This window comes from Lissotriton vulgaris, chromosome 11 (genome assembly GCF_964263255.1).
Source record: "Lissotriton vulgaris chromosome 11, aLisVul1.2, whole genome shotgun sequence".
NCBI classification, from domain to species: Eukaryota; Metazoa; Chordata; class Amphibia; order Caudata; family Salamandridae; genus Lissotriton; species Lissotriton vulgaris.
This window is the reverse complement of record NC_141699.1, coordinates 538,880,863-538,903,080: the sequence shown is the minus strand read 5'-3', so window position 1 is coordinate 538,903,080 and position 22,218 is coordinate 538,880,863. Positions and strand designations below refer to the sequence as shown.

At 44.1% G+C, this 22,218-nt stretch overlaps 1 protein-coding gene across 1 annotated transcript in view; it reads left to right on the top strand.

The window, feature by feature from the left end:
• The first annotated feature begins 9,268 nt into the window (after positions 1-9,268).
• The window catches only part of VDAC3 (voltage dependent anion channel 3), a 50,755-nt gene continuing 37,805 nt past the window's right edge, over positions 9,269-22,218 (top strand). The window contains exons 1-2 of the mRNA XM_086943579.1: positions 9,269-9,413; positions 14,312-14,383. Of these exons, the coding sequence (XP_086799705.1) occupies positions 14,317-14,383 (67 nt within the window). The 5' untranslated portion in view covers positions 9,269-9,413; positions 14,312-14,316. The remainder of the gene's footprint in view (positions 9,414-14,311; positions 14,384-22,218) is intronic.

Below are 22,218 nucleotides of genomic sequence, written 5' to 3'. Positions count from 1 at the left end.
CTAATGCCTAGCTGTGTATCAACACGATGTCCCCTACAAATAGGTTGTTACCTAGTATTCTGTAAATCCCATATCTAAGCATTACTCATTATGGTAAGCTCCTTCTTTTAAAATAAAAAAAAAGTACCTATAGAACCCACTCCGCGTTTGGACCCACTATAGCCAAAACACCACTACTTTGCCAGTAGTATCTATATTTCGGGTTTATGTCACTAGAGATCAGTTCTGCTTTATAGTAACCATTCAACATTAAGATATTTCGAGCAAACACTCCAAGATGGCGCCCATTACTTTCTGCACCCTACAATCGTGCACATTGTGCCCATCAGTAATTATAACTTTGGTAGTCGATTTTAATACATCTTTATTTGATAAGACTTTAACTTCCAAAGACTCAATAAAAGCATGAGACATCCGGTATCGTGCGCATTATATTAGATAGGACCATACCGATTGTATAAACCCGTTCCAAGATGGCGCAACCGACATCCCCTCGGGTAGTTCTCGCGTGGCCCTCCGGACTCTCGCGAGGGCCTAATACTGACATACGATTGCGGAAATCTAATAAAAGGACACGTGATGTTCATAAGATCGTTTTACCCTAAGAGAGGTGAGGACGCCAAGTTGGACCGTTTGGACCATGATATAGGTAAGCAGGTATACTCTCCACCGTATATCCTTTAGTTATGGCAGTCTGCCACGTGTTAGGAACCTTATCTTTAGACATTAACACATTTCGCCATCTGGTGTTATTGCTTGTAGTCTTGTGAGGTGGAAATTTGTTGCTTTGCAACGGATGGTAATACTATCATAATGGGTTGTCTCCTGTCTAGTGGGTTGCCAGTAATAGTGTTTTACTGCGTTCCCAATAACAACTAAGAACCATCGGTATAGGTATATGCACTTTGAGGGCGAGTTGTAGAACAGCGATTCCTTGTAACCCCTGTTTGCTGTTGCTTTAAAGCTGACACATGTGGACATTGCTCTTTCTTTCCCGATTTTAAACGTTCCAAACAGACCAAGCATGTACTTTTCAATAAAAGCTATCAGGGACTCTAAGGCATTTTACTTTATTTTATTGTTGCAGACATTTGTATAGCCTGGGGTAGGACCTCATACAACCAAAAGCGCACTGATGTCCCAACAGCCTAAAAGAACACGCATATGAGAAAAATTCTTTCGCTCTCTGCTTTTAGGTAAGAACAAAACGAGAGTGCAATAATGTAGAACTTCTTAACTCTGAACCGTTTTTTAAGCTGCTATCCTTTTTTGTAGATACAAATTGGACATTACCTTCTATATCCCCGGCTGGGTTGATAAAACTTAGTCTTGCTTCACGCTTGAAGTTGCATACAGGACATTCCACCTACTGATCACTATCAGTCTCATTGAGAAGTAGGTTCTATTCTAGAAATTGTATCTCGCTCTGATGGTGCTTAATAGTTAATCTGGTTAACTGCCATCCTTTATTCTTTAGTTTATAGAAACTCCAACGGTCACCATTTTTGGGATCTCAAATCTGTACTCTCCGGATCCTAGAAACACATTCCCACTATTCAAAGATGTAGGTTACTGTAGCTTTTTATTTTCATATTTTTCCAATTTGGTGATGGTCTAACTACTTTTGATAATAACACATTTTATATTCTGCTCTGTCACTTGGGAGTGAAACTACCTTTGGGGACGTCTGTTTCTTCTCTAAATCTAATCGTTCTGTTAGAGCTACCTTACATTAGACTCGGATCTTTTAATGTTGGAACAACTTTTAGGTCACCATTCACGTGATTCCATCCTTAAGCACAATAAAAAGAGCTAAAAGTATTTTTTGAAATATGATGCACAGTGCAGAAATTATAATATTATATTATGATATTTCAGATATGTAAACACCCCACTCGTTTATCTGGACTCTGTTGTTCCTTTACGGCCCTGATGAAGGTGATAATACCATCTCAATCACCGAAACGTACGTAGGCAAGTCATGCACATCTGACAAGCCTAAAATCAGGAAAGTTACCCAAAGAAGAAACAGTTGTGGATAATAAAAGGACAGACTGATGCCCCTTATTATGATTATGTTAAAAACAAATTAATTTTTTGAAAATTTCAGATGTGTTCCTTCTCTCATGTTTTTCCCTTTTTTGTAATAACTTTGTTGTATGGTATGTTAGCTAGTATGGCTGAATAGTATGCTTGGTGAGATAGTCTGTGTGAAAGTGTTACTTTGACTTCACTTCTGTTTTGTAATGGGGTTTTCTTCATGTGGGGTGCTCTAATAATTTCTTATTTCTATGTCCTATGAAGAATGTACATTTGGGTGACAATAATTGATTGTTTTGTAATGTACACCAAAATAGCTTTTCATACTTGTAAAAACAGAAATATATAACAAAAATGTTCTCTAAAAAAAGATAAAGAATGAATTCATACCAATAAAAAGGAACCTTGTATGGAAATTAAGGTATTTTCCATCCTATGTGTTTCTGTTCTGTGCATCTAGTAACTAGTAGAGCTGTTGCCTGACTCAAATTATATAGGTTAGACAAGAGGTTGCTTTTGTGTATTATTTTAATTTCCACCTCCTCTTGAACCTTAACCACATCCGCGCTAGTGGAATTCTGGAGCTATGCTGAGATATTTAAAAACCCATGTTACATGACGAGCTGGGCTCGTCATCAGCGTGCGAGGAGGCTACACCATGACGAGCCCAGCTCGTCATGAGCCTGGAAGGGGTTAAATAACTAGGGGGTGCCTTAACTCTACAGTAGGTATGATCACCCTTTTCAGGGCTGCTTGTGTGAGTTGCATTCATTCATATTAACTTTATTTCGACTTCAAAAGTCATAAAAGTACAGCAGTTAAAAAATACAGTCTATGTTATATCATTATATTAATTTACATTTGTAACTTACAATTAAAAAAATAGAAAGGATACCATGGTATTCAGACAACTTTAGCAGAGTAGTTTTTGAGTCTCATATGTTTAAAAAAATAAGTTTGTATAAAAACATTAAGAAAGTTGTTCCACGTAGTGTTGGGAATATAAACAACACTCCACTCCAGCGACCATAAAATTAAACATCAATTTCCAAAAGGCGCCCTTGTTTGAACCATATTGCCTGGAGGAATTTCGAAATTGCAATAACAAAGAGTGGATCCATTGCAGATTTTAAGATTCCGAGTGTGGCCGAGTACTCCCTAATACCCAGGTTCCTACATAGTTGTAAAATCCATTTTTTCTGGCCTGCTTGTAGGCAGGGCAGAAAAAGACCACGTGAACTTCTGTTTCTTCCCTCACATGGCAATCAGGGCAAAGGTAACAAGTCCCCTCTGTCCACTTGTTAGTTGTTGCAAATAGTGGAAGAGTCCTGTATCTAAATTGGAGGAAAAGCTTCATTGTCAATGGTGGATGTATTACGTCCAAGACCTGTTCAAAACTGTAGCAAGATTTGTGGTTCAAAAACACCCAGGTCAAGCTTGTAGTGATATATACTGGACTTACAAGCCGCAGATTGTAATATTTCAATTGTTTGGATAGCGTTTTCTTCGGGGTAATTGTGCATGCTTCCTCAGAAGTTTCCCAAATATCCTCTCTACCAATTGCCTTAAAGGAATCTGTTACAAAGGACAACCATGGTGTTTTTCCCACTGCTCCTGGCAACTTTAGAAACGATCTGAGCTTGTCCCTGTAGTGGCCCAGCTCTGGAGTACTCCAGAGCCGGCGCCAATACAGCAGAGGTCGACTCGAAATTAGGTCTGCCACAGGGAGGACACCCAGGTCCATTCTTAAAGGAACTAGTGGGGTGTTAATTGGCAGAACCGTAATACATCTGAGGAATTTCTTTTCAGTCACAGTTAGTGTGTTGATTTTACTGTGGCCCCAGAGTTCCGCCCCATACAAAGCCGCAGAGCGAGCTTGAACTTTGTAAATCTCCAACTGAAGACTAATTGGTTTAAGTGAACAACCATTATGAACTTTCCTCAGCCCACCTATCGTCTGAATGAACCTTAAGTTGGCCTTTTCAATTTGGGGGGCCCCAGTCATTTTGTCGTTCAGGGTCAATCCCAAATATTCGAAGGCGTTGATTCCTTCCAGAGGAATATCATCCATAACTGGATGGCGGTAGGAAGAGGATTTGGCGCCAAACACCATGTATTTTGTTTTGCTGATGTTTACTTCAAGTTTCCTCTTTTTGCAAAAGCCAGTAAATTCCCTTAATACTCTCTGCATCCCCATAAGTGACTTTGAAAGGAGCAGGGTATCATCCACAAACATCAATGCAGGAAATTTGCGGGAACCTATTTTTGGGGAATCAAGATTTTTTGTGGCACAATCAATACTGCCGGCCCACCAGCAGCATTTGATTTACGGGCTCTGGCACCCTCAGTGCACTTTACTTGCGACTTACTACTAAGTCAAACATGCCAATCGTGGAAACACCAATCCATAATACAATTTACAATAGGAGCACTTGCACTTTAACACTGAACAGCAGTGAGAAAGTGCGCAGAGAAACTAAACCAGCAAAAACAGAGTCAAAACTAGGAGGTCAGACAGGGAAAAAACAGGGGCAACATACCAGGTCTAACCGGGGCATTTATGGTTGTAGTTAGATGTTGATGATGAGGAGTACCAGTTTCTAGAATATTTTGTCAGAAGGGGGTCCTTACGCCTAAAATGGTTTGACAAGGGGGTCTCAGCATCAACCAGGTTTGAAGACTTCTGCCCTAAAGGGAGAGCGGCTAACCCCCTGTAGCAGCGAAAATCAGTGGGGGTTTTGAAGGAAAATTGCACTTTCAAAGGGAAAAGTCTTCGTTTCAGCTCCCCAGTTCATGCTTGGGTAATCTTAGAATTGCAGCAGAGACATCCGCCGTAAAGGGTCCTTTGGTCGTCACAACAGGACTACCGATTAAGACCAGAGGTGCAATAAATTAAGGGAGCAATTTCATTCCAAATCCGTGGATGTTGCTTGCACAGGGGTTACACTGCATGATCGGTTCATTAATTATTGCTTGCAAAGATAGGTATACAGGTCTACATTTTTGCTCGCAACCATTTGGAAAGAAATAAGCTGGGATGTAAGAAAATAGAGGGATGTGATTGGTCACAGTGCTAATCTACCGGGGCTCTGAAATCGGTGGCACTAATCGAAGGATTAACCAGTGAGAAGTCGCATACGAAAATGGGGGAGCAGCAGGTGTGCTCATCACGGGTACGCAAATGTGTGAAATATTACAATGGAAAAAGACTTGCTTATAGACCCCTTGGGGGCTAAGATTGCAATATAAACGTTTAGGGCCTGCAGAATATGGCATAAGCACGAAAATAGTGGTGCTTGTAAACCATGACTTGGCAGGCTGTGGCGTAGGGTAGGGGGAGGGTTAAAAATGGGTAGTGGGTATTCCATTGACTCCCCCTCCAACTTTCCGGAAAAAAACGCAGTTATGATTCTTAGTACATACATCGAACTGCTCTGTCAATGCTTCCCAATGTAAGTAAAGTCACAGCACTGCCATCATTGTGAAGGGCATCTTATGTGAGCATTGGTTGGAATGTGAAACAACAATGAGGTCCTACAAATACAGAGGTGCCTATCCAAAAATAACTCCCTATTTTCTGCAGGGGAGAGAGACTGCTGATCTCATTTATCTTCTGATGCAATTTAACAATTCCGCTTTGGCACCATTTACACACGGGAAGTATTGCTGGGCGCTCAGGCACTCATGTGCAAGTTACAGTTATAGTAGATCTGGGGAGCTTTGTGCCTCGCGGTTATGAATGGGTAAAACTTAATTTTGCACCCCATGCACTACTGGGGTAATGCGAACCCTCACCATGAAATTCAGCCCCGGGGAAACCAGACTGAAGCTGGGTAAGTGCTGTAGTGCTCCGGGCGGTAATGAGTTCAAGACAGCGGTCGAAGTGCATTAAAAACAAGCACTGGCGTTGCCAATAGGTCTCGCAGTCGGAAAGTTGGAGCTATTGGTTTTGTAAATGACATTTTATATTTATAGATCGTTATTGGCATTGTCAATAACAATATATTAATATAAAATGTCATTTACAAAACCAATAGCTCCAACTTTCCAAATGCGAAAGCTATTGGCAACGCCAGTGCTTGTTATTTTTGTCTTGAAGCTCCAATCGAAAATGTAATTTGTATGAAGGAAAGGTAAGATACGAATCAATTATACGAATACAGGCACATTCAGTAGGGACGATACAAAGGGGATTAAAGCGGGAGAAGAAATGTAATCAGCAGCCTGCGCTTAACTTTGAAAAAAGATTGAGTGCCAGTGGCCAAAGCTATGCTGTGAAACCCACCCCAGCCGGTGCAAATGCAATTAAATTAAAAGTGGAATACAAATATTACATAGTCTTAAATCCACCTCAGATCTCTTTAACCCACTGCTGCCCCTTTATCTTACTTGTCGAAGTTCTTGCTTTCCCTCTCTGTAATGGGATTTCCTTCATTGTTTCGTTATGGGTGCTTTTCGCACCTTGCTCTCTTAAATGTCCGAGTGAAAATAAGTGCCGGTCCCCAAAAATGAGAGCCGGTGAACCCCACCGGCCACCACTGGCTCACATCATGCATTGGCAGCAGCAATGTTTCATTTGTGAACGGTTCAAGCAGTGAAAATGAAGCCTCATGGTTTTGATGACTGGAATCAAGCAAAAACATGGACATAAGTAGTGAAAGTAGGAAATTAAAAAGTACTTAAACATTAAAGTGAAAATCTACATCAAAGTCAAGAGAGTAAGGCACCAATCACGGAACTGTGAGGACTGACCAATTGTGAAGGAGGTAAGGGCAAAACAGTCTTGTGCTGTGGGTGTTGCATGGCTTCCTTGAGAGGATAACAGAAGGTATTCTACCAGAGTAGACCGCTGCTAAGACATGGTTGGCTGAACAAAGTCTGTTGCCTCAGCATTTCTTTCCGGGATGACACTATAACCCTTCTGAGAAGGAAAGCTCTGCTCCATTCTCATGAACCTCTTGGACTCTGGGAACACACAGACACTATTTGCTATTCGGTCACGGGCCAAATACCTGATGGTAGACACAAAAATCTTAGCTTCTCTGTTTTGGCCCCTGTTGGATATCGGTCCCAGGACTTCATGTTTGATTTTAAACGAGGCATTAAAAAAAAACAAAAAAAAACTAATCAAACTGTATTCATTTTGCTGCGCATACAACAGCGAAGCAATAGTTCAGTAGGGATGTACAAACAAAACTTCATATAACACTACAGTTACTTAATGTATTCAAAAAATCAAAGTGCAATGTTTCGCTGTTGAAAGTTTGTTTCGCCCACAGGTATATTGCAAATGGGCACTGCAAAACAAGACGGAGGGAAGGCAGGGGAGGGGGAGGAGAAATGCGACACGGCGGGCAGGGGAGGGGGCCGAGCGGCGATGAGGGTGTGAAGCAGCAGGGGCCTGGGGGAAGCTGGCTGGGGAGGGGGGGAGGAGAAATGAACAGATGAAGGCAAGGGAGCAGACGTACTGTGGGGGAACTTAAATGTGGCGGGGAAATGAAGGAGGTGAATGGAACTCTCTTCAGGGATGACAAACATAAACAAGAGAGAAAGTAAGAAAACCATGCACTCTAACAAAGTGGTAAAAGAACAGCAGGACGTTGTGGTGAAAGAGGATGTCACAACCCTGGAGCACTGAAGTCAGGATTTAAAGGTGCAGGCACCGGCCTATTGGAGGAGCAGACCGGGAAGACACCATGCAAGTTAAAGGGACGGTGAGCTGTTGACCCTCGGAAAGCCACACAGAATGTTTTAAATGTTGTTTGGGCAAGCTGCGCTGAACAAAATAAAGGCACACAGCCACCATGTAAACAAGGGAGAGAACAACACGAGTGGTGGGGGAAAACCACGAGGGAGACGCACGCATAGAGACAAAGTGAAACAACACGTACCTGATAATGCAGGCCGGGAAACTGAAAGTACAGCCGGCCTGCGGCCGGCCATGAATAATTAGGGGAGGAGAAGCCGCAGAGCGCACGCTGGGCGAAGCCCTTTGATGTGCTGTGCGGCCGTGAATGCGCGTGCTTGTTTGGTCACGTGATTCACGTGAACTTAAACAAAACCGCACGAACGAAACCCTTGGTTTCACGAGCGTTTTGAGGACATGAATTCTCGCTACGCTCAATGCGCTTGCGTGCATTGATAGGTCGCGAGACCTAAAAAGTAAGTGAACTATGCACATTGGGATCAAGGTGAGTAAGCATGGGGGTGGGGCCAAAGGAGTGGCTAGAAAAACAAAATATTCTTTCAGAATTTTACCTTCATGTATGTACATATAATATAACACACTGCTAAATTGTGAAACAAATACAAGTTAAGTTAATCAGTAGGAAAGTCACTATCATAGTTTTTGAAACCTCTATTACAGGTCTGTGCCTGTAAACAGAGAACCACGGGACTGAATCCTGGTTGGAGTAGTGGAGAATATTTAGGAGCTTAACACAGGCATGCAGCCCCTTCAGCTCCTATAAAAAGCACACACTTCACAGCTCAGCGGATAAAACCTTACCAATATCACTCAAAAACAATAAATCTGTGTAATAAGGAAGTGTAAAGTGATTTCATTAATTAACCAATACCGGCATGGTAGCACCCTTTCTATTTGCAGATTGACCCGAGGTGCACATTTACATTAATTTCAGATAAGCTGACACACTGGCAAGAAGACTTGCTTGGCTGTCTGTCCCTCCCTGGGTTTCACAGCACAGAAGACTCGCCGCCTCACGCTGCAGCTGAAGCATTCAGCTCTCGCAATCAACCGTCCCGTAAGGTTATCTTTTCACTAAAAATAGGATAACTGTTTTCCTTGAATTAAAAAATATATGGGCATGTCGTGCCCCTCCGTTCCCGCGCACTAGTCCAAAACCTCCCTTGATCGTCGTGCTCTCGCAACTCAAAAGATGGTGTCTGTCCCGACGCCTAGAACGCCCGTCATCTTGGAGTGGCTGAGAAGCTACCAGACACGGCCCTGCGACCTCAACGGGAGGACATGCCACTGCTTTCCCCATTACGCCTCATCTGACAGCTACTCTCGTTATTCTCTGGGGGAAGAGTCTGAATTGACCGTCCCTATAACCTACAAATCTAGAAACACCGGCCCGCAGGCAAATTAACGATTACTTCCGGGTCAACACAAGGGTGTCTTCCGTGGAGCATCTGGGCGGTTTCTTCCGGGGCGGGTTGGCCGTCATGTTTTATGACCAATCGCCTTACTGATGTGTCAGTTACAGGCGCTCAGACCCGGCTAGTACCGCCTTATTTCCCGTCAATCAGAATAATCGAGCGTTCCTATTGCTTCTTCCTCCCTTCACTTATTGAAGTCGGTTGGAGTCCTTCAGAGACAGAAGTCGGTCGGAGTCGAAGGCAAAGCAGAGGTAATTGGATTTTTTTATCCTCTAGGAATTATCAGGAGAGACAATCAATCATCCGTGAAGCTCAACGCCGGATTTGGAACATTTACATTTAATAATGCTTGTTGTCGCCCGTTGGCCGACATTCTGGTTGTCCCTCACTGCATGTGTTGTGACCTTTTTAGGTGCAGTGCATTTGCGGCCATGTGAATCTCTAACTGCCCCTGAAGGGCACCTTGCCGTTCCTAGTGTCGTCTATTAATACCCCTTCCCTCCCAAGGCCGCAGACTAGACCCTTTTCCGTTGCTCGTGCCTTGTTTGTAATTGGCGGAGATTTTGGTTTATGTTAATTCCTTGACGAAAAATCAGATCTGTTTCATCACCGCAGCCAGTGGGTTATTTGTGAATGCAATTGAGTTAATGACTTCATGTGGTCATTGTGAATACATAAAGACTTTGAAAAACACAGATTTCATCGTCCGCACTTGTGAGATATTGTAACGAACCCCGGCTCAGCACGGGCAACCAGTATTTACTAGTTCTGACTAATGACTTCCAATAGCATGGGCGCAACTATAGACCCGAACTAAGGGGGTGGGGGTGCTAACACTCCCAACCTGGGCTGGCACTGGTCGCACACGGTGCAGCAGTCTTTTTTTGGCGCCCCTCCCCCATTTCATCCTTGTCCGTGAATTCCCTCCCCACCATTCACCAACAATGCACCTCATCTCTCTATAACACCTTTCTGGCAAACATTTCATTTTTCTGTAGCGATACTCCTAGTTTACTCACACTCCGTTCTGTGATCTGCATGGTACACGTTCTTTGAGGTAGGCACACTAACCCTCTCCACTGTGTGGGTGACAAGTGCACGGTGAACGATGTGACCATATGAGAGTAGGGTAAGAGGAGTGACTGCAGGGTGAGTGAGGTGACCATATGAATTTGGGTGCGGATGAATGCATGGTTAGTGATGGGCTTGTTTAAGTGAGATTGCAGATTGGGCAGTGAGGGGGAGGGGACAAGTGAGTTAAGTGTCACATGAGTGCAGGGTGAGTAGTGTGCTTATGTGACCGCAGGGTGAGGTACAGGATGAACAGAGCAAGTGCAGAGTGATTACTGTGAGTGCACGGTGAGCGGGTGACTGGTGTGAGTGCATGGTGATCAGCGTGAGTGCATTGTGTTTGCTATGAGTGCAGGGTGAGCGTGAAAGTGAAGGGCGAGAAGGAGGAGTGAGTTATCTGAATGCAGGGTGCATTCCCAGACACTTGAAGTAACTCAACATGTTATTGACGGGGTGTAAGCCTTCCGATATAAGTTAAACTATTGCTATTATGGCATTAATCAGGGATCGAGGGGGGAGGAAATAAATAATGTGTTGAATCTGCAACAATCTTCCAGTCTTCTGATTAGGGCTGCCAGCTCATTATTTTGGTGTCCCAGATGATAAAAAATAAGCAGTCAACTAAAGCCGTATTTTCAGCACTCATCTGTGCATACTTTGAACAGGAGAGATATCACTTTTAATTCTGTTCTAGGGATGTCTGAATGATCCATGACTGATAATTAAAGGGAACAAAGACAGAAAAGTCACATTACAAATAAATAGACCCTTTTTTATTTATAACAATTTAGTGTCAAGACAAGATCTTTGCAGGCTCTTTAAACAACACATGGCTGGCTTTTTTTTTGGCATTCCTACTTTATATTCCTATTCATGAAATGCATTCTCACACTGCAGCAGTAAATGTAAAATACAAATGTAAGGAAAAGGCAGAGTGGGGACCCAGGGGGTACTGGAACCAGAAAAAAACTAAGCCTCAGTAACCAATTTACAAAGGTATGTAAATATGCAAATGGTCCTTGAAGACCTGTGAAAAACTCGGGCATGCCGGAGATAAGACTCCAGACACTGGTCAGTCGAGTCCACAGAAGCTCAAGCTGCAGCAGCCCAGGCTGAGACACACAACGGGATGGGGGTTAAGAGGGGGGGCTGGCTGAAGCCCTTTTAGCCCTATGGGCTTTGCGCGCCTGTCCAACAGCAAGAGTTAAAGTATGCACACAACATATCAGCGGTCTATGTTGAAGGTTTTAATGAGCCAGTGTAACATTGGTTCCTCACGTAGACCTTTATGCTGCCATAATTCTGCTCACATCATCTCTAAGGGGTGACCAGAGAGGGAAAGGAGTGGTAAATAGAATAGGAATTAGTGTGCAAGAGGAAGAATGACAAAATAGCTTTTTGAATGGAATGATCTTCCGCAGAACAAACGCATGCACCTTTTGGATGTTGGCGGGTTGGTTGTGAAGAAGTGAGCGGGTATTGTTGAAGGAGAGGAAATGGGATTGAATGGAGAAAGGTTGGTCTGAAATTTAGAGGGAGGTGCTCCTAACAGAACTATGCTCCTTGGCATGATCTAGATATTGGATGAGAGGCCCGTTAAAGAAGCCCAGCTATCTCTCACTTCCAGTCTGTATTTAAAACTTGCACGCTATCTCTCCCGAACAATACGTTTATCCACCTACAGTATTAACCCATTGCTGATTCGCTTCTTTGGAGTGGTGACGAGCACAGTAGAGAAAGGGAGACACAGAGAAGGAAAGAGAAGACTGGGAACGTCTAATGACATGTGTCTGACTTGCATCTTTTAGAATGCTTCAAAATCTTGTGGGCAGCAGAAAAGAGAAGAAGGGGGATAGGAGAGCGGTAGATACTCCAAAGCCCAGACCACATATTGCCCATCCTGGCCAATACCAAAGCACATATTGCCCATCCTAGACTTCTTTTTGCCCATGCTCTTCAAAAGCACAACTTCATGGAGGCCATCCATAACCAAAGCCCAGATTTCCCACAGATCATCTTCCACGTAAGTCTGGATCTCAAACAGGTCTTTGTCACCCAATGCCTAGACTTCATGTTTCTTAGCCAAAGCCAAGACCACTTGCAGCTTACTGTGAGCTAAGGCCTAGAACACGTGGCCTGTCCAAGCCTAACACTTAGAACTCATGCGTCTCATTCTCAGTCAAAGCCTAGCTCTCATACACCCTAATTGTTGCTATTACCTAGACCAAATGCTGCCCATGCTTGGCCATACCTCGCACCTTTTATGGTCAAAGCCAGACATCATGACGCCCATCTTCACGTTATTATCTGACCTCACATGGTTCATCTTCAGGTAGAGCCAGACCACTTATGACGTATTGCCAGTGAAAACCCAGTCTCCTCATGCACTTCCAAACCACAGTAGTTCAGCACTGATCTCATACTGCCTATCCTCCACAAAATCACGTTGATAAAAGCCAAACTTAATGCAGACTGCTCATCCTGCATCAAACCACTTCTGCCAAGCCAAGACTACATACTGTCTGGCAACCCAGTTACATAAGCTTGAACTAAGACTTGAAGAGGCCCATCAGCAGTCGGAGACCCAAACTATTTTCTTTTCATCCTTATTAAACCGCATAAGTAACGACCTAACGTCATATCACACATCCTTTATTGAACCACATCAGCACTTCTGATCGTCTTCCACCTAAACACATCCTTGTAGCTCATTGTTTGTCTGCCTCACCATATGAGTCAAAGATCAGACCTTATATGAATGCTTTATATTTCTTCAAATCGCTGTAGCCTCATCCCAGACTATGCATTAACATGTCGTCACCACAGATTCCCTTATCTTTATGCAATTCCGTATAAGTCATTACGGAACAAAATTCCGTGGCTGAGGGTGGGATCGACCCGGGTTGGAGAATATCAGGGTTAAAAACCAAAGTAGACCAGTGTCATGGCCAATGCCCATGTAAGCGGGGTAGGACATATTCAGTGAGCCTCCTACAGATGGATTGTGTACTCTTCCTTGAGGAAAAAAATATTCTCTGACTTCTATTCAGAAAAGTACAGGATACAGTCAAGAGAAGTGGGCTTAAAATTGGTGTGATCTTAGATACCAGGATGTAGCCATAGCCACCGGTCAATATCTGCGAAAAATTATAACATACCAGGTTAGGCTTTCTTCCTCTTAGTGTTTTTAAGATAAAGTTCAGCTTGCCTTTAAGCTGGAAGAATGGTGTTTTGACCTGGCAAGCAATGTGTCACAAGCAGCTGATTATTTTTTATTATCTTTCTTTTTAAATGTATATGTGCGGGACTGTTTTGAAGACCTAACAGAGTCTTGTTCGCATCAAGAGGATGATCTGGCAAGGCCTAGCGCGCAAAGGAATTTCAACATGTTAACAAGATTGATTAAGAGAACCCAAGTGATTGTGATATGCTGCTATGAACACTGCACTCTACAATGTTGTACCTGAGCAAAATGAGCTGCAAGTTAATGGTTAATTCGGCATCTTTTGTCTTTTTAATGTGTTCTTAATATATGTGGGACTTTGGGTTGTCGACCAACTGCTGTCTTTTAGCGTCAGTAATTTTAAGTGTTTATACGGGTATTAGCTGAAGTCATGTGTTGGTTAAATTGATCTAAATATGTACTGCGCACTATTAATTTTATGACATTTTGAATTGTTAACTTATGAAGTGGGTAATTTGCAATATTGCTGTAAGAATATATTTCTTAGAAATAAAGTATTTTTAATTTGATTTGAATGTTTTATATTTCTTCAATCGCTGTAGCTGTCGCCATCTATGCATTAACTGAATCTCGTCCCTAGCACTGGACTTTAAGTGGGTGGGGCCTTATAATGGCTTCATACTGAATTCCATAGGCTTTTGAGGTAAACCAAAGTGTTACAAATGAGGGTAGTGTCAAGTGATGCACAGAGTGCGATAATTCTTATGAAGAGGAACATATAGATCTTTTGAACTGCTATAGCTAAGCATTTAGTCCAATGCTGTGACTGATCATTGTTTCTTTGTTGGGTCTGGGAATTCCTCAGTCTAACAATAGCTTTTGTTTTATTTTCAGAAACAATGGCAGTTCCACCATCATACTCGGACCTTGGGAAATCTGCCAGAGATGTTTTCGTTAAGGGCTATGGTAAGTTTGTGCATTCAAAGAAGTGGCTGATGCAAGAGGTATCAATCAGTGTGCGGTCACCCAGAGGTGTGGATGTGAATGGGAACAGACCGCTGGAATAGCATTTTGTAATTCTCTTGGGCTCCACACACAAATCAACAGTGGGCTTCTGTCACCTTGCACATTATCCAAAATAAAAGTCCCCATATCTATTGAGAACATCTTACTTTGCTGTTCGCCACTTTAAGATCTAAAGTACTCCTCTCTCAGTAAGAGTGTGTCATTCTCATCATACCTCAAAAATACAACATAGAGAGACATAATATCCTGCTTTGCTCTTGACCTATTGTCCTGTCCTTTCAATAATTAACCTAAAAATACACAGTCTGGTCTGTTGACAATACAACCTATGCTCCTGTCTCTTCATGTTAAAACTTGGAGACACAAGACTTTCCTGGTCTATCTAGCGCACCTCTTCTTCTCACTGCCATTCAGCAATCACCTGATCTAGAAGCATGAGCCCCTTCTGGTTTTCTGCTAAAATATCCTATTTCCATGTCTCAACAATATGTTACCTAGATACAAATGACCCTCCTTGCCTGTTGATCAAATATCCTAGCATAATGTAATCAAGAGACACAAGCCATCCTTATCTGTTGAGCATGTATCCTACTTTCCTATACATCCATCAAATATATTCCGGACCCAAGGCTCTCCAAGTCTGTAAACGCACATTCTTCTTTTCTGTGCATTCATTGCTTAACCTAGGGGCACCAGGTCTTCCTGGTCCATTAATCAGTTATCCTACACATCATTCCTTACATAATGTAACCAAGAGGTGCCAGGTCCTCCTGGTTCATTGACTGCATATTCCATGTCCTGTCCCAACATAATATAACCTCGAGACACAAGGCTCTTTTAGTCTGTTGATCACACAAACGACTTTCTTGTCCGAAAGTCGGAAATGTGGTCAAACGAACCTTTGGGCCTGTTGGAATACCTATCATTCCCTGCTATCTTTCCACAGACTGACCCAGAGACGACATACACTCCTGGTTTAATGAGCACTGTGAAAAAACAGGCCCTTTTTTCGGCCCCCTCCCCTTTTTGACTATAGTTAGATTACTAGATGCGGGGTTTCAACTCTGACAGTGCACTGTAGCCTGTTAACCAGACCCCAGTGCTCTTTCCTCAAAACTGATATGTGCAAAGCGAAATGGTAACCCCCAGCTGACAAGGACTTTACCACCACCCCCCATAAGTCCCTTGTATATGGTACCAGTGGTACCCAGGGCATGTGTGGTAAAGGGATCCTCGGGGCTTGTTGCAGCACTGATTTTGCCTCCCTGAGTGACCAAAATTGTTATACCTAGCAATTTCTGGCTCTTTGGGACACATCAAAGCCAGGCAGAATCTACTGTCCTTAATAGCCTGTGCTCACCCTTGGTTAGCTTGGCACAGATCAGTCAGGCTTATCCTCAAAGTGTAAAGTATTGGCACAACCCCCACCCTCGCAACACACTGTGTACACTACGAAGTGACTCCATACCATATATATAAAACACTGTTTTTTGAATTATGCACACAACATACACATTGAATATATACTTGAGTTATATGCAATTGTTGAACTCTTCCATTAGCAGCAGACAAGCATGAACATACATGTACTAGACATGGGTATTCACTTATCCGGTTATCCCCGCAGCCTCGAAGAGCAATATAACCCCATGTGCGCACTTCCCCAAGCTGTTCACGTTCCAAGCAATCCCTCCCACATCAAAAGCAATAGAAACATATGTATGCAGACTGTTCAGAGTTATTCCACTTTACAGCCAACACATTAGTATAAAACACTACATTCCCAATATTGCATACACTGTACAGTTGTAATGGTCAAGAAATCATAGGTTGTGACTACTCCTCATGACCGATCCCCCTCAGTCACTCAAACCCCACCAGCCAATGATACACGTTGCACCCACTGGCAACACTTTGATTAGATTGTCACGACCACCTGAAGTGGAAGGAAACCATTACATGTTCTCGTCCATCCAGATTAGGTCCTTGGGCACACAGTGGCACCTTCACAAGTACAGGATCACTACCCCCCCACGCCAATCCTCCACCCCCCCTCCTCGTCCTGAAGCCAAAAGAATGTGACACCTGTAGCTGGTTCGCTTATAATTTGGAGAGTTGTTCCCCCTTGGGTCGAGGTGTGAGCTGCAGTTGCTCCAGTCAGTCAGCCGTGGGTGCACACAAGGCACAATGAGACCCCTCCGGGTCACGGTATTCTCAACAACAGTGTACCTGTGGTGTGGGTCTGGAGAGAGGGAAATGAAAACCTCAGTCTGCGAACGCTATGTCAGACACTGTGATCCTCCCGATCTGGAGGTCGGAGACAGTCTCGGCTGTCAGCTCGGACCCCGCAGACTCTACAAACTTCCTCCAACACCCCTCAGACACCAGACCCTACAGAGTGCGAGCTAGTACAGGTTTCCAATTGTAAGCTCGGGTCTCTTGAACTCTGAAAACGTACCTACATTCGTCAAACTCCTCATGCTACAGCACCCCCAGGTGGGCCGCTAAGCAATACAAACACCCTCCTCAGCACAGTGTGATTACTACATGCATCAGGATAATCTTAGTCCCAATGGACGCTCACACCCGTTTCCGCCACACCATGTGCGGTCCTTATGATCTTGTGGAAATGGAGAGATCCTTTCTGTCCCTGGGATCTCATGGACAAGGAGCCAGCCAACCGACCCTTGGCAAGTGCTTAGAGACCCGGGCCACAACACTTGGGAATTAACTGCAGGCCACCAACATCCAGGCAAAATCCACCAAGTGATAGTCCCCTTCCTAGAGCACAACAAGCCCTGGCCACTACAGATCTGTGGATAATTCAGTTGCAGTCACTCCTGACCCAATAGCTCCCCTTGTCGAAGTACCAGTGTTGAACCAGCATTGTGTAGTTCGAATCCCCAAAGCGCCACCAACTCCTAATGGCAGAGTCCCAGTAGTTATACCCACAATGGCCTTTGAAGATGAGATCTGTTCAAAAGGCCACCTCTAAAATGCCTGGGCCCTCTCTAAATGTTGCCCTGTCTGCCATCCTATCCCAGGAGGCTTGATCAATATCCCTAGGCTGGCCAAGAACCTGTCCCTTGGAATACAGGTGTCAATTCCACCACATCTTATCCGTCCCTGGAAGGACCCTCGGAGACATTCTGCAGTTTCCTTTGGGCCCGTAGTTTATGGCTTTCTTATCCGTAATTCACAGATTTAGCTGTCCCCCTTGCCCCCCCTGCCGCCCCACCAGATGTGGATTGGAGACAGGCTGACAGAGCCACGAGCACAGAAATGCCAACTTTCCCAAAGTAGTATTTCCACAGTAGTAATGTCGAATCCACTCTCACCACAGGAGGGGATTTGCCTTTAATATCTCATCAATCTCAAACACTATACAGCCACTCTTATGCACTTAGGAAACACAGCTCAATTGCCTTTCCACAGATTCCTCAGGTCAATCCAATGCTAGAAGCGGTCCGTACCATACCAGACACACCATCTGGTGCCATTCCCTACAAGTGCATGTAGCACACCTGCCCTTACTCTTCCTGACATTGCACCCTGCCTTCAGGGAATACTACGATGTAGCGAGAGACATGCAGAACCTTGACAAGTAGCTTTTAAAAAGCCAAGCAGAGTAACAGTAACCTGCACGCGCAGGCCCTGCCATGGCAAACCTGTGGCACATTTGAAGGTCTCCCTCCGTGGATGGCACAATCAGTGCTGCAAGCTAACGGAGGAGCATTTTAGTTACATGCCCTAGGTATATGACTTTCAGCTAACTCCAATCCGCCAATCATGTATACACTAATCACCAGTATGTATATGACCAGCACAGCGTCACTGAATGGCAGTGTCCAAAGCGCTCAAAGTCCTAAGGCTAGCACAGATCAGCAGAAAACCTTGAGGGACAAAAGCAAAAAGTCGCGGGAAAGCACCCTAAAAAAAGGGCAATTTCCAGCATAAATAAACTACTGACAAAAGGCCTACCAATGCAGACTGCAGGACCAATGCAGACTGCAGGAGCAGTGCAAACTGCTCGAACTCGACTTTGTCCTCACCATGTGCAGCAAACACCATGTGCAGCAAAGTCAACGCACTATCTCCGATATATGCCAGTTGCCCCCTAAGGGAGACCTCCTAAAGCCCAGGAGGCAGGATGCACTATAATGAAGGTGTGCACATGTAGGTGCACGCTTATAAGTCCCTGTAGTGCCCATTGCCTTTAAAGGACACTATAAGTGAAATACTGTCCATAGGGTAACAGGGGCTGGCACAGAGGTAAACCTGGGGTTGACTGCCCCATTATGGTACCGCCTAACTGTGTAATGTTTGGTATCAAATAGCATGCCTTCTCACCACTGACACAAATCTTATACCAGGAGCGATGTGGCGTGCACCCAGGTTGCTACCTTAGAGGTTGCACACCTGGTTGCCCCAGATTTCCTGTGCTCTGGCTGACAGCTCACGATTGCTGCTGCCAAGGCAGGATTCTGACCTCCTGCTAGGCAGTGTGAACGCTTCCAGGAGTCAGGAACAAATGCCTGGGCAGGAAGGATGTCGCACCTCTTCCCTCCCAGGCTGTCTAGTAAAGTGGCATATGAAGGAAGTAAGCTTCAAAGGGTGCACCGCCTCTGATATGCATCCAGACTCTCTTCCAGAGGCGTAAAGATTCCTTCCCCTGCACTAGGCAAATTGCACCCTGGCAGATGGAAACATTTGGTAATCAGGGAGGGTACACGCCCAGAAGGCTAGCCACACCTCTAGGTTGAGGTGCCTGGTTTGTACACCTAAGGAAGACTTCTGCCATTTTTAAAAGTGGTAGAAACAGTGCATTCTGGGTAGAAAAAGTGGCCTACACCTCTATATGTAGGCACCTCGGGGCGGATTAGCTGCTGGGACTAGTAGCCCATTGGCTACTTACTCCCATAACCCTAACTCCAGGATTTAAGGGACACCCCTGACACCAGAACCTCCGTTCTGATCCAACTTGCATAAAAGAGGACAAACAAACCCGCGTCTGCATCACCAGGACTCGCACAAAGCAAAACAGGGATACTCTGCAGCTGTGGCAACACTCTTCGAACTGCCTGAACGGGACTCGTCCTAGGTTAAAGGTGAGGTACCCCTGTGAGAGCCAGAGGCAACCTCAAACTTCCTTGTGCTTGTGGGACTAGTCCCCTGCAAACTGCAGATAAATCATCGCTCCAAATCCAAGGAATTGCTGGCCATCGTGCGTCCAAGGGATCGGCCAGAAACAGATGGTCCAGGGCATTGTGGGAACTTTAGTCCTGACTTCCACACAGTTTCAGGCTGCGACTGTGTTCCTCTAGATGTCTAAGAAGCTCCCTGCTGAGCTTACCGCTGCCAAGGCTTGTTAGTTGCCAGCCCGGCAACTGACCCCTTCACTCGACTCGGCACCTAGAGGACACTCCGTAAAACCTTCATCCGACGGCAGCGGCGCAGTTGTCAATATTTTACACCCTGTTCTTCTGCAGCACAGTGTAAGCAGTAAAAGTAACTTCCCCGGGCTCCCATTCAGCACCAGGGACAGCTAGGATAACACTGCACCAGGGTTTCACGAGCCAGGTAAAATTAAACTGACTGTCGATGCTTGGTCCTGGGGCCCGCGTCACCTTTTATCCTGCAGGGGTTCCACGTAACTCGACCTGCAAGTGACTGATTGTCACTAGTGTTTTTTTCAATATTGCCCGCAATGATAAAGTTTCACTGAATTATTTTGCACTGATTTTATTTTGCTTGAAAATTTTGTAACTCCAGTTTTATGTATGCCATTCCCTTCATTTTGGTGTCTAAATTAAGATACAAATCTGCTTTATTTTTGTAAATTGGTGTCCCATTTCTCTCAAGTCATGTCAACTACTTTTCATTCATGTTTGCACTCTGAAATGCGTAACTCCTATTCCTCTAGTAAAGCATGACTGCTCTTGTCCACACTACCAGGACTGAGTTAAGGATTTATTAGTGTGAATCCAAGGACCGCCTCTGGGTTTTGTGATAGCATTGCATGTTGAAGTCTAACCAGCATCCCCACATAATACTCCACCTTCTTACAAGCACATATACTCTCTTGTCCTAGTGCAATGTAACACAGAATAACAAAGTTGTCTTGGTCCATTGAGTGTGTGCACTAAATCCTTTTTCCTTACAAAATGTGACAACCAGACAGAAGATCCTCTCTGCCCAATGTTTGTCTCCCCTTCACCGTTTAGTAACAGAGGAAACATCCTGTGATTATTTGTAGTCTAGAAAGGACTTTGGTTGGAAGGTGCACTATGAATCTGCAATACTCTTCTTTTATTCCTTCCCTTTTACGCATTACTAACATTCTGTACTTCATACGTTATGTAGATACATTATTTTAAAAATAACTTCCACTTTTAAATCATGTCGCCATCAAATGATGCAAAGAAGTAAAATCCCAGGCTACAATCTGCTATTCTACTGTTGAAGCATCATAGTGATATGGAAGAAAAAAAACTTGGTCTACAGTTTCTTTTTCCTTATTTCTAATTCTCTAGTTAGTTCTGTATTCTTATTCTTATGTGTCGACTTTGGCCTCACTCAGTACTGCCAAGAGATTCTATAGAGTATTAAATGTATGTTCTTTAAAAGGATCCCCCATGCACTGCTATCTAGATATTTAAAGCCGTCCAAGTCCATTGAGTGCACATACTAAACTCTTTTACTCCTGTGATGCAGTCTAGAGGCACAGGCCCGTCCTTATGCATTGAGTGTGCTGTCCAGATTTGAATTTACCTTGAAAAAATGGAAAGACTAGAGGCGTGTGGCAAAACAGGAACAAATTGGTTTAATAAGATGCAGCGGCTGTGAGAGCATCAAAAGAGTAGCTTCTGATGACAGTCTCAATGTTGGTAGGCATTTTATACAGTTTCTTGAAGTACAGTAAATCGATTTATAAATTCTTGTAGAGCCTGTGGGTCCGGCCCTAGTCATAACTTATAAGTACAGCCCTCTGATACGGGGGACACTGTGTCTCTTGACTTCGGTGCCAGGGATTTGGGCAAAAACACCAGTCTTCCCGTGCAGACAGGGGTGGTTACACCCTTACACGCTCTCATTGTTAATCATCACTTCTCCTTGTCCCAAACCATAAAAGAAGCCGCTCTTCCACATGGTGCCCAAACCCACCGTCAGGAATAGTTCGATAATAGATTATATTTTTGTTAGTGAAGGGCTGGTTCCCACTCTCCATGCCTTTGAAATCGACTGGGACGAAAGCGATCATAGATCCCTACGCTCAACATTGCACCTAGCTTCTACAAATTCACAAGGTTTTCCATAGAATCAAATGGTCGATTAAATTAGGAGACAAGTTCTCGGCCTGGATAGACGAAAGGAAGACAGCCAATAACCAAATCCGTCCTAATACAGCATCAGAATACTGGAAAGCCCTTGTTGTGGACCTCCAGAAGGTGTTGGGCAATGGACAACCGAAATCCCCTTGTCTATTACAATCTACTAAGCTCCCCCATCATTCCAAGAACATAATTGCCAGGAAGCGGGCCCTTAACAGGGCTCTTTACGCCAGGAGAAGAGGTTTTAAATTAGTAATTGATCATACCCTCACCCCGCTTAAGGCAAACTACAAGAAGAAAGTATGGCAGTAGAAAAGGTAGCTTAAGGAAGGAGCGTGGCTTAAAATTTTCACTTTATTAAAAGATAAAAGCCATTCATGACTATGGAGGTACATAAATCGCCTTGGCAACCCAGGGACCAACAAAGAGAATGGAGTGGCAGAA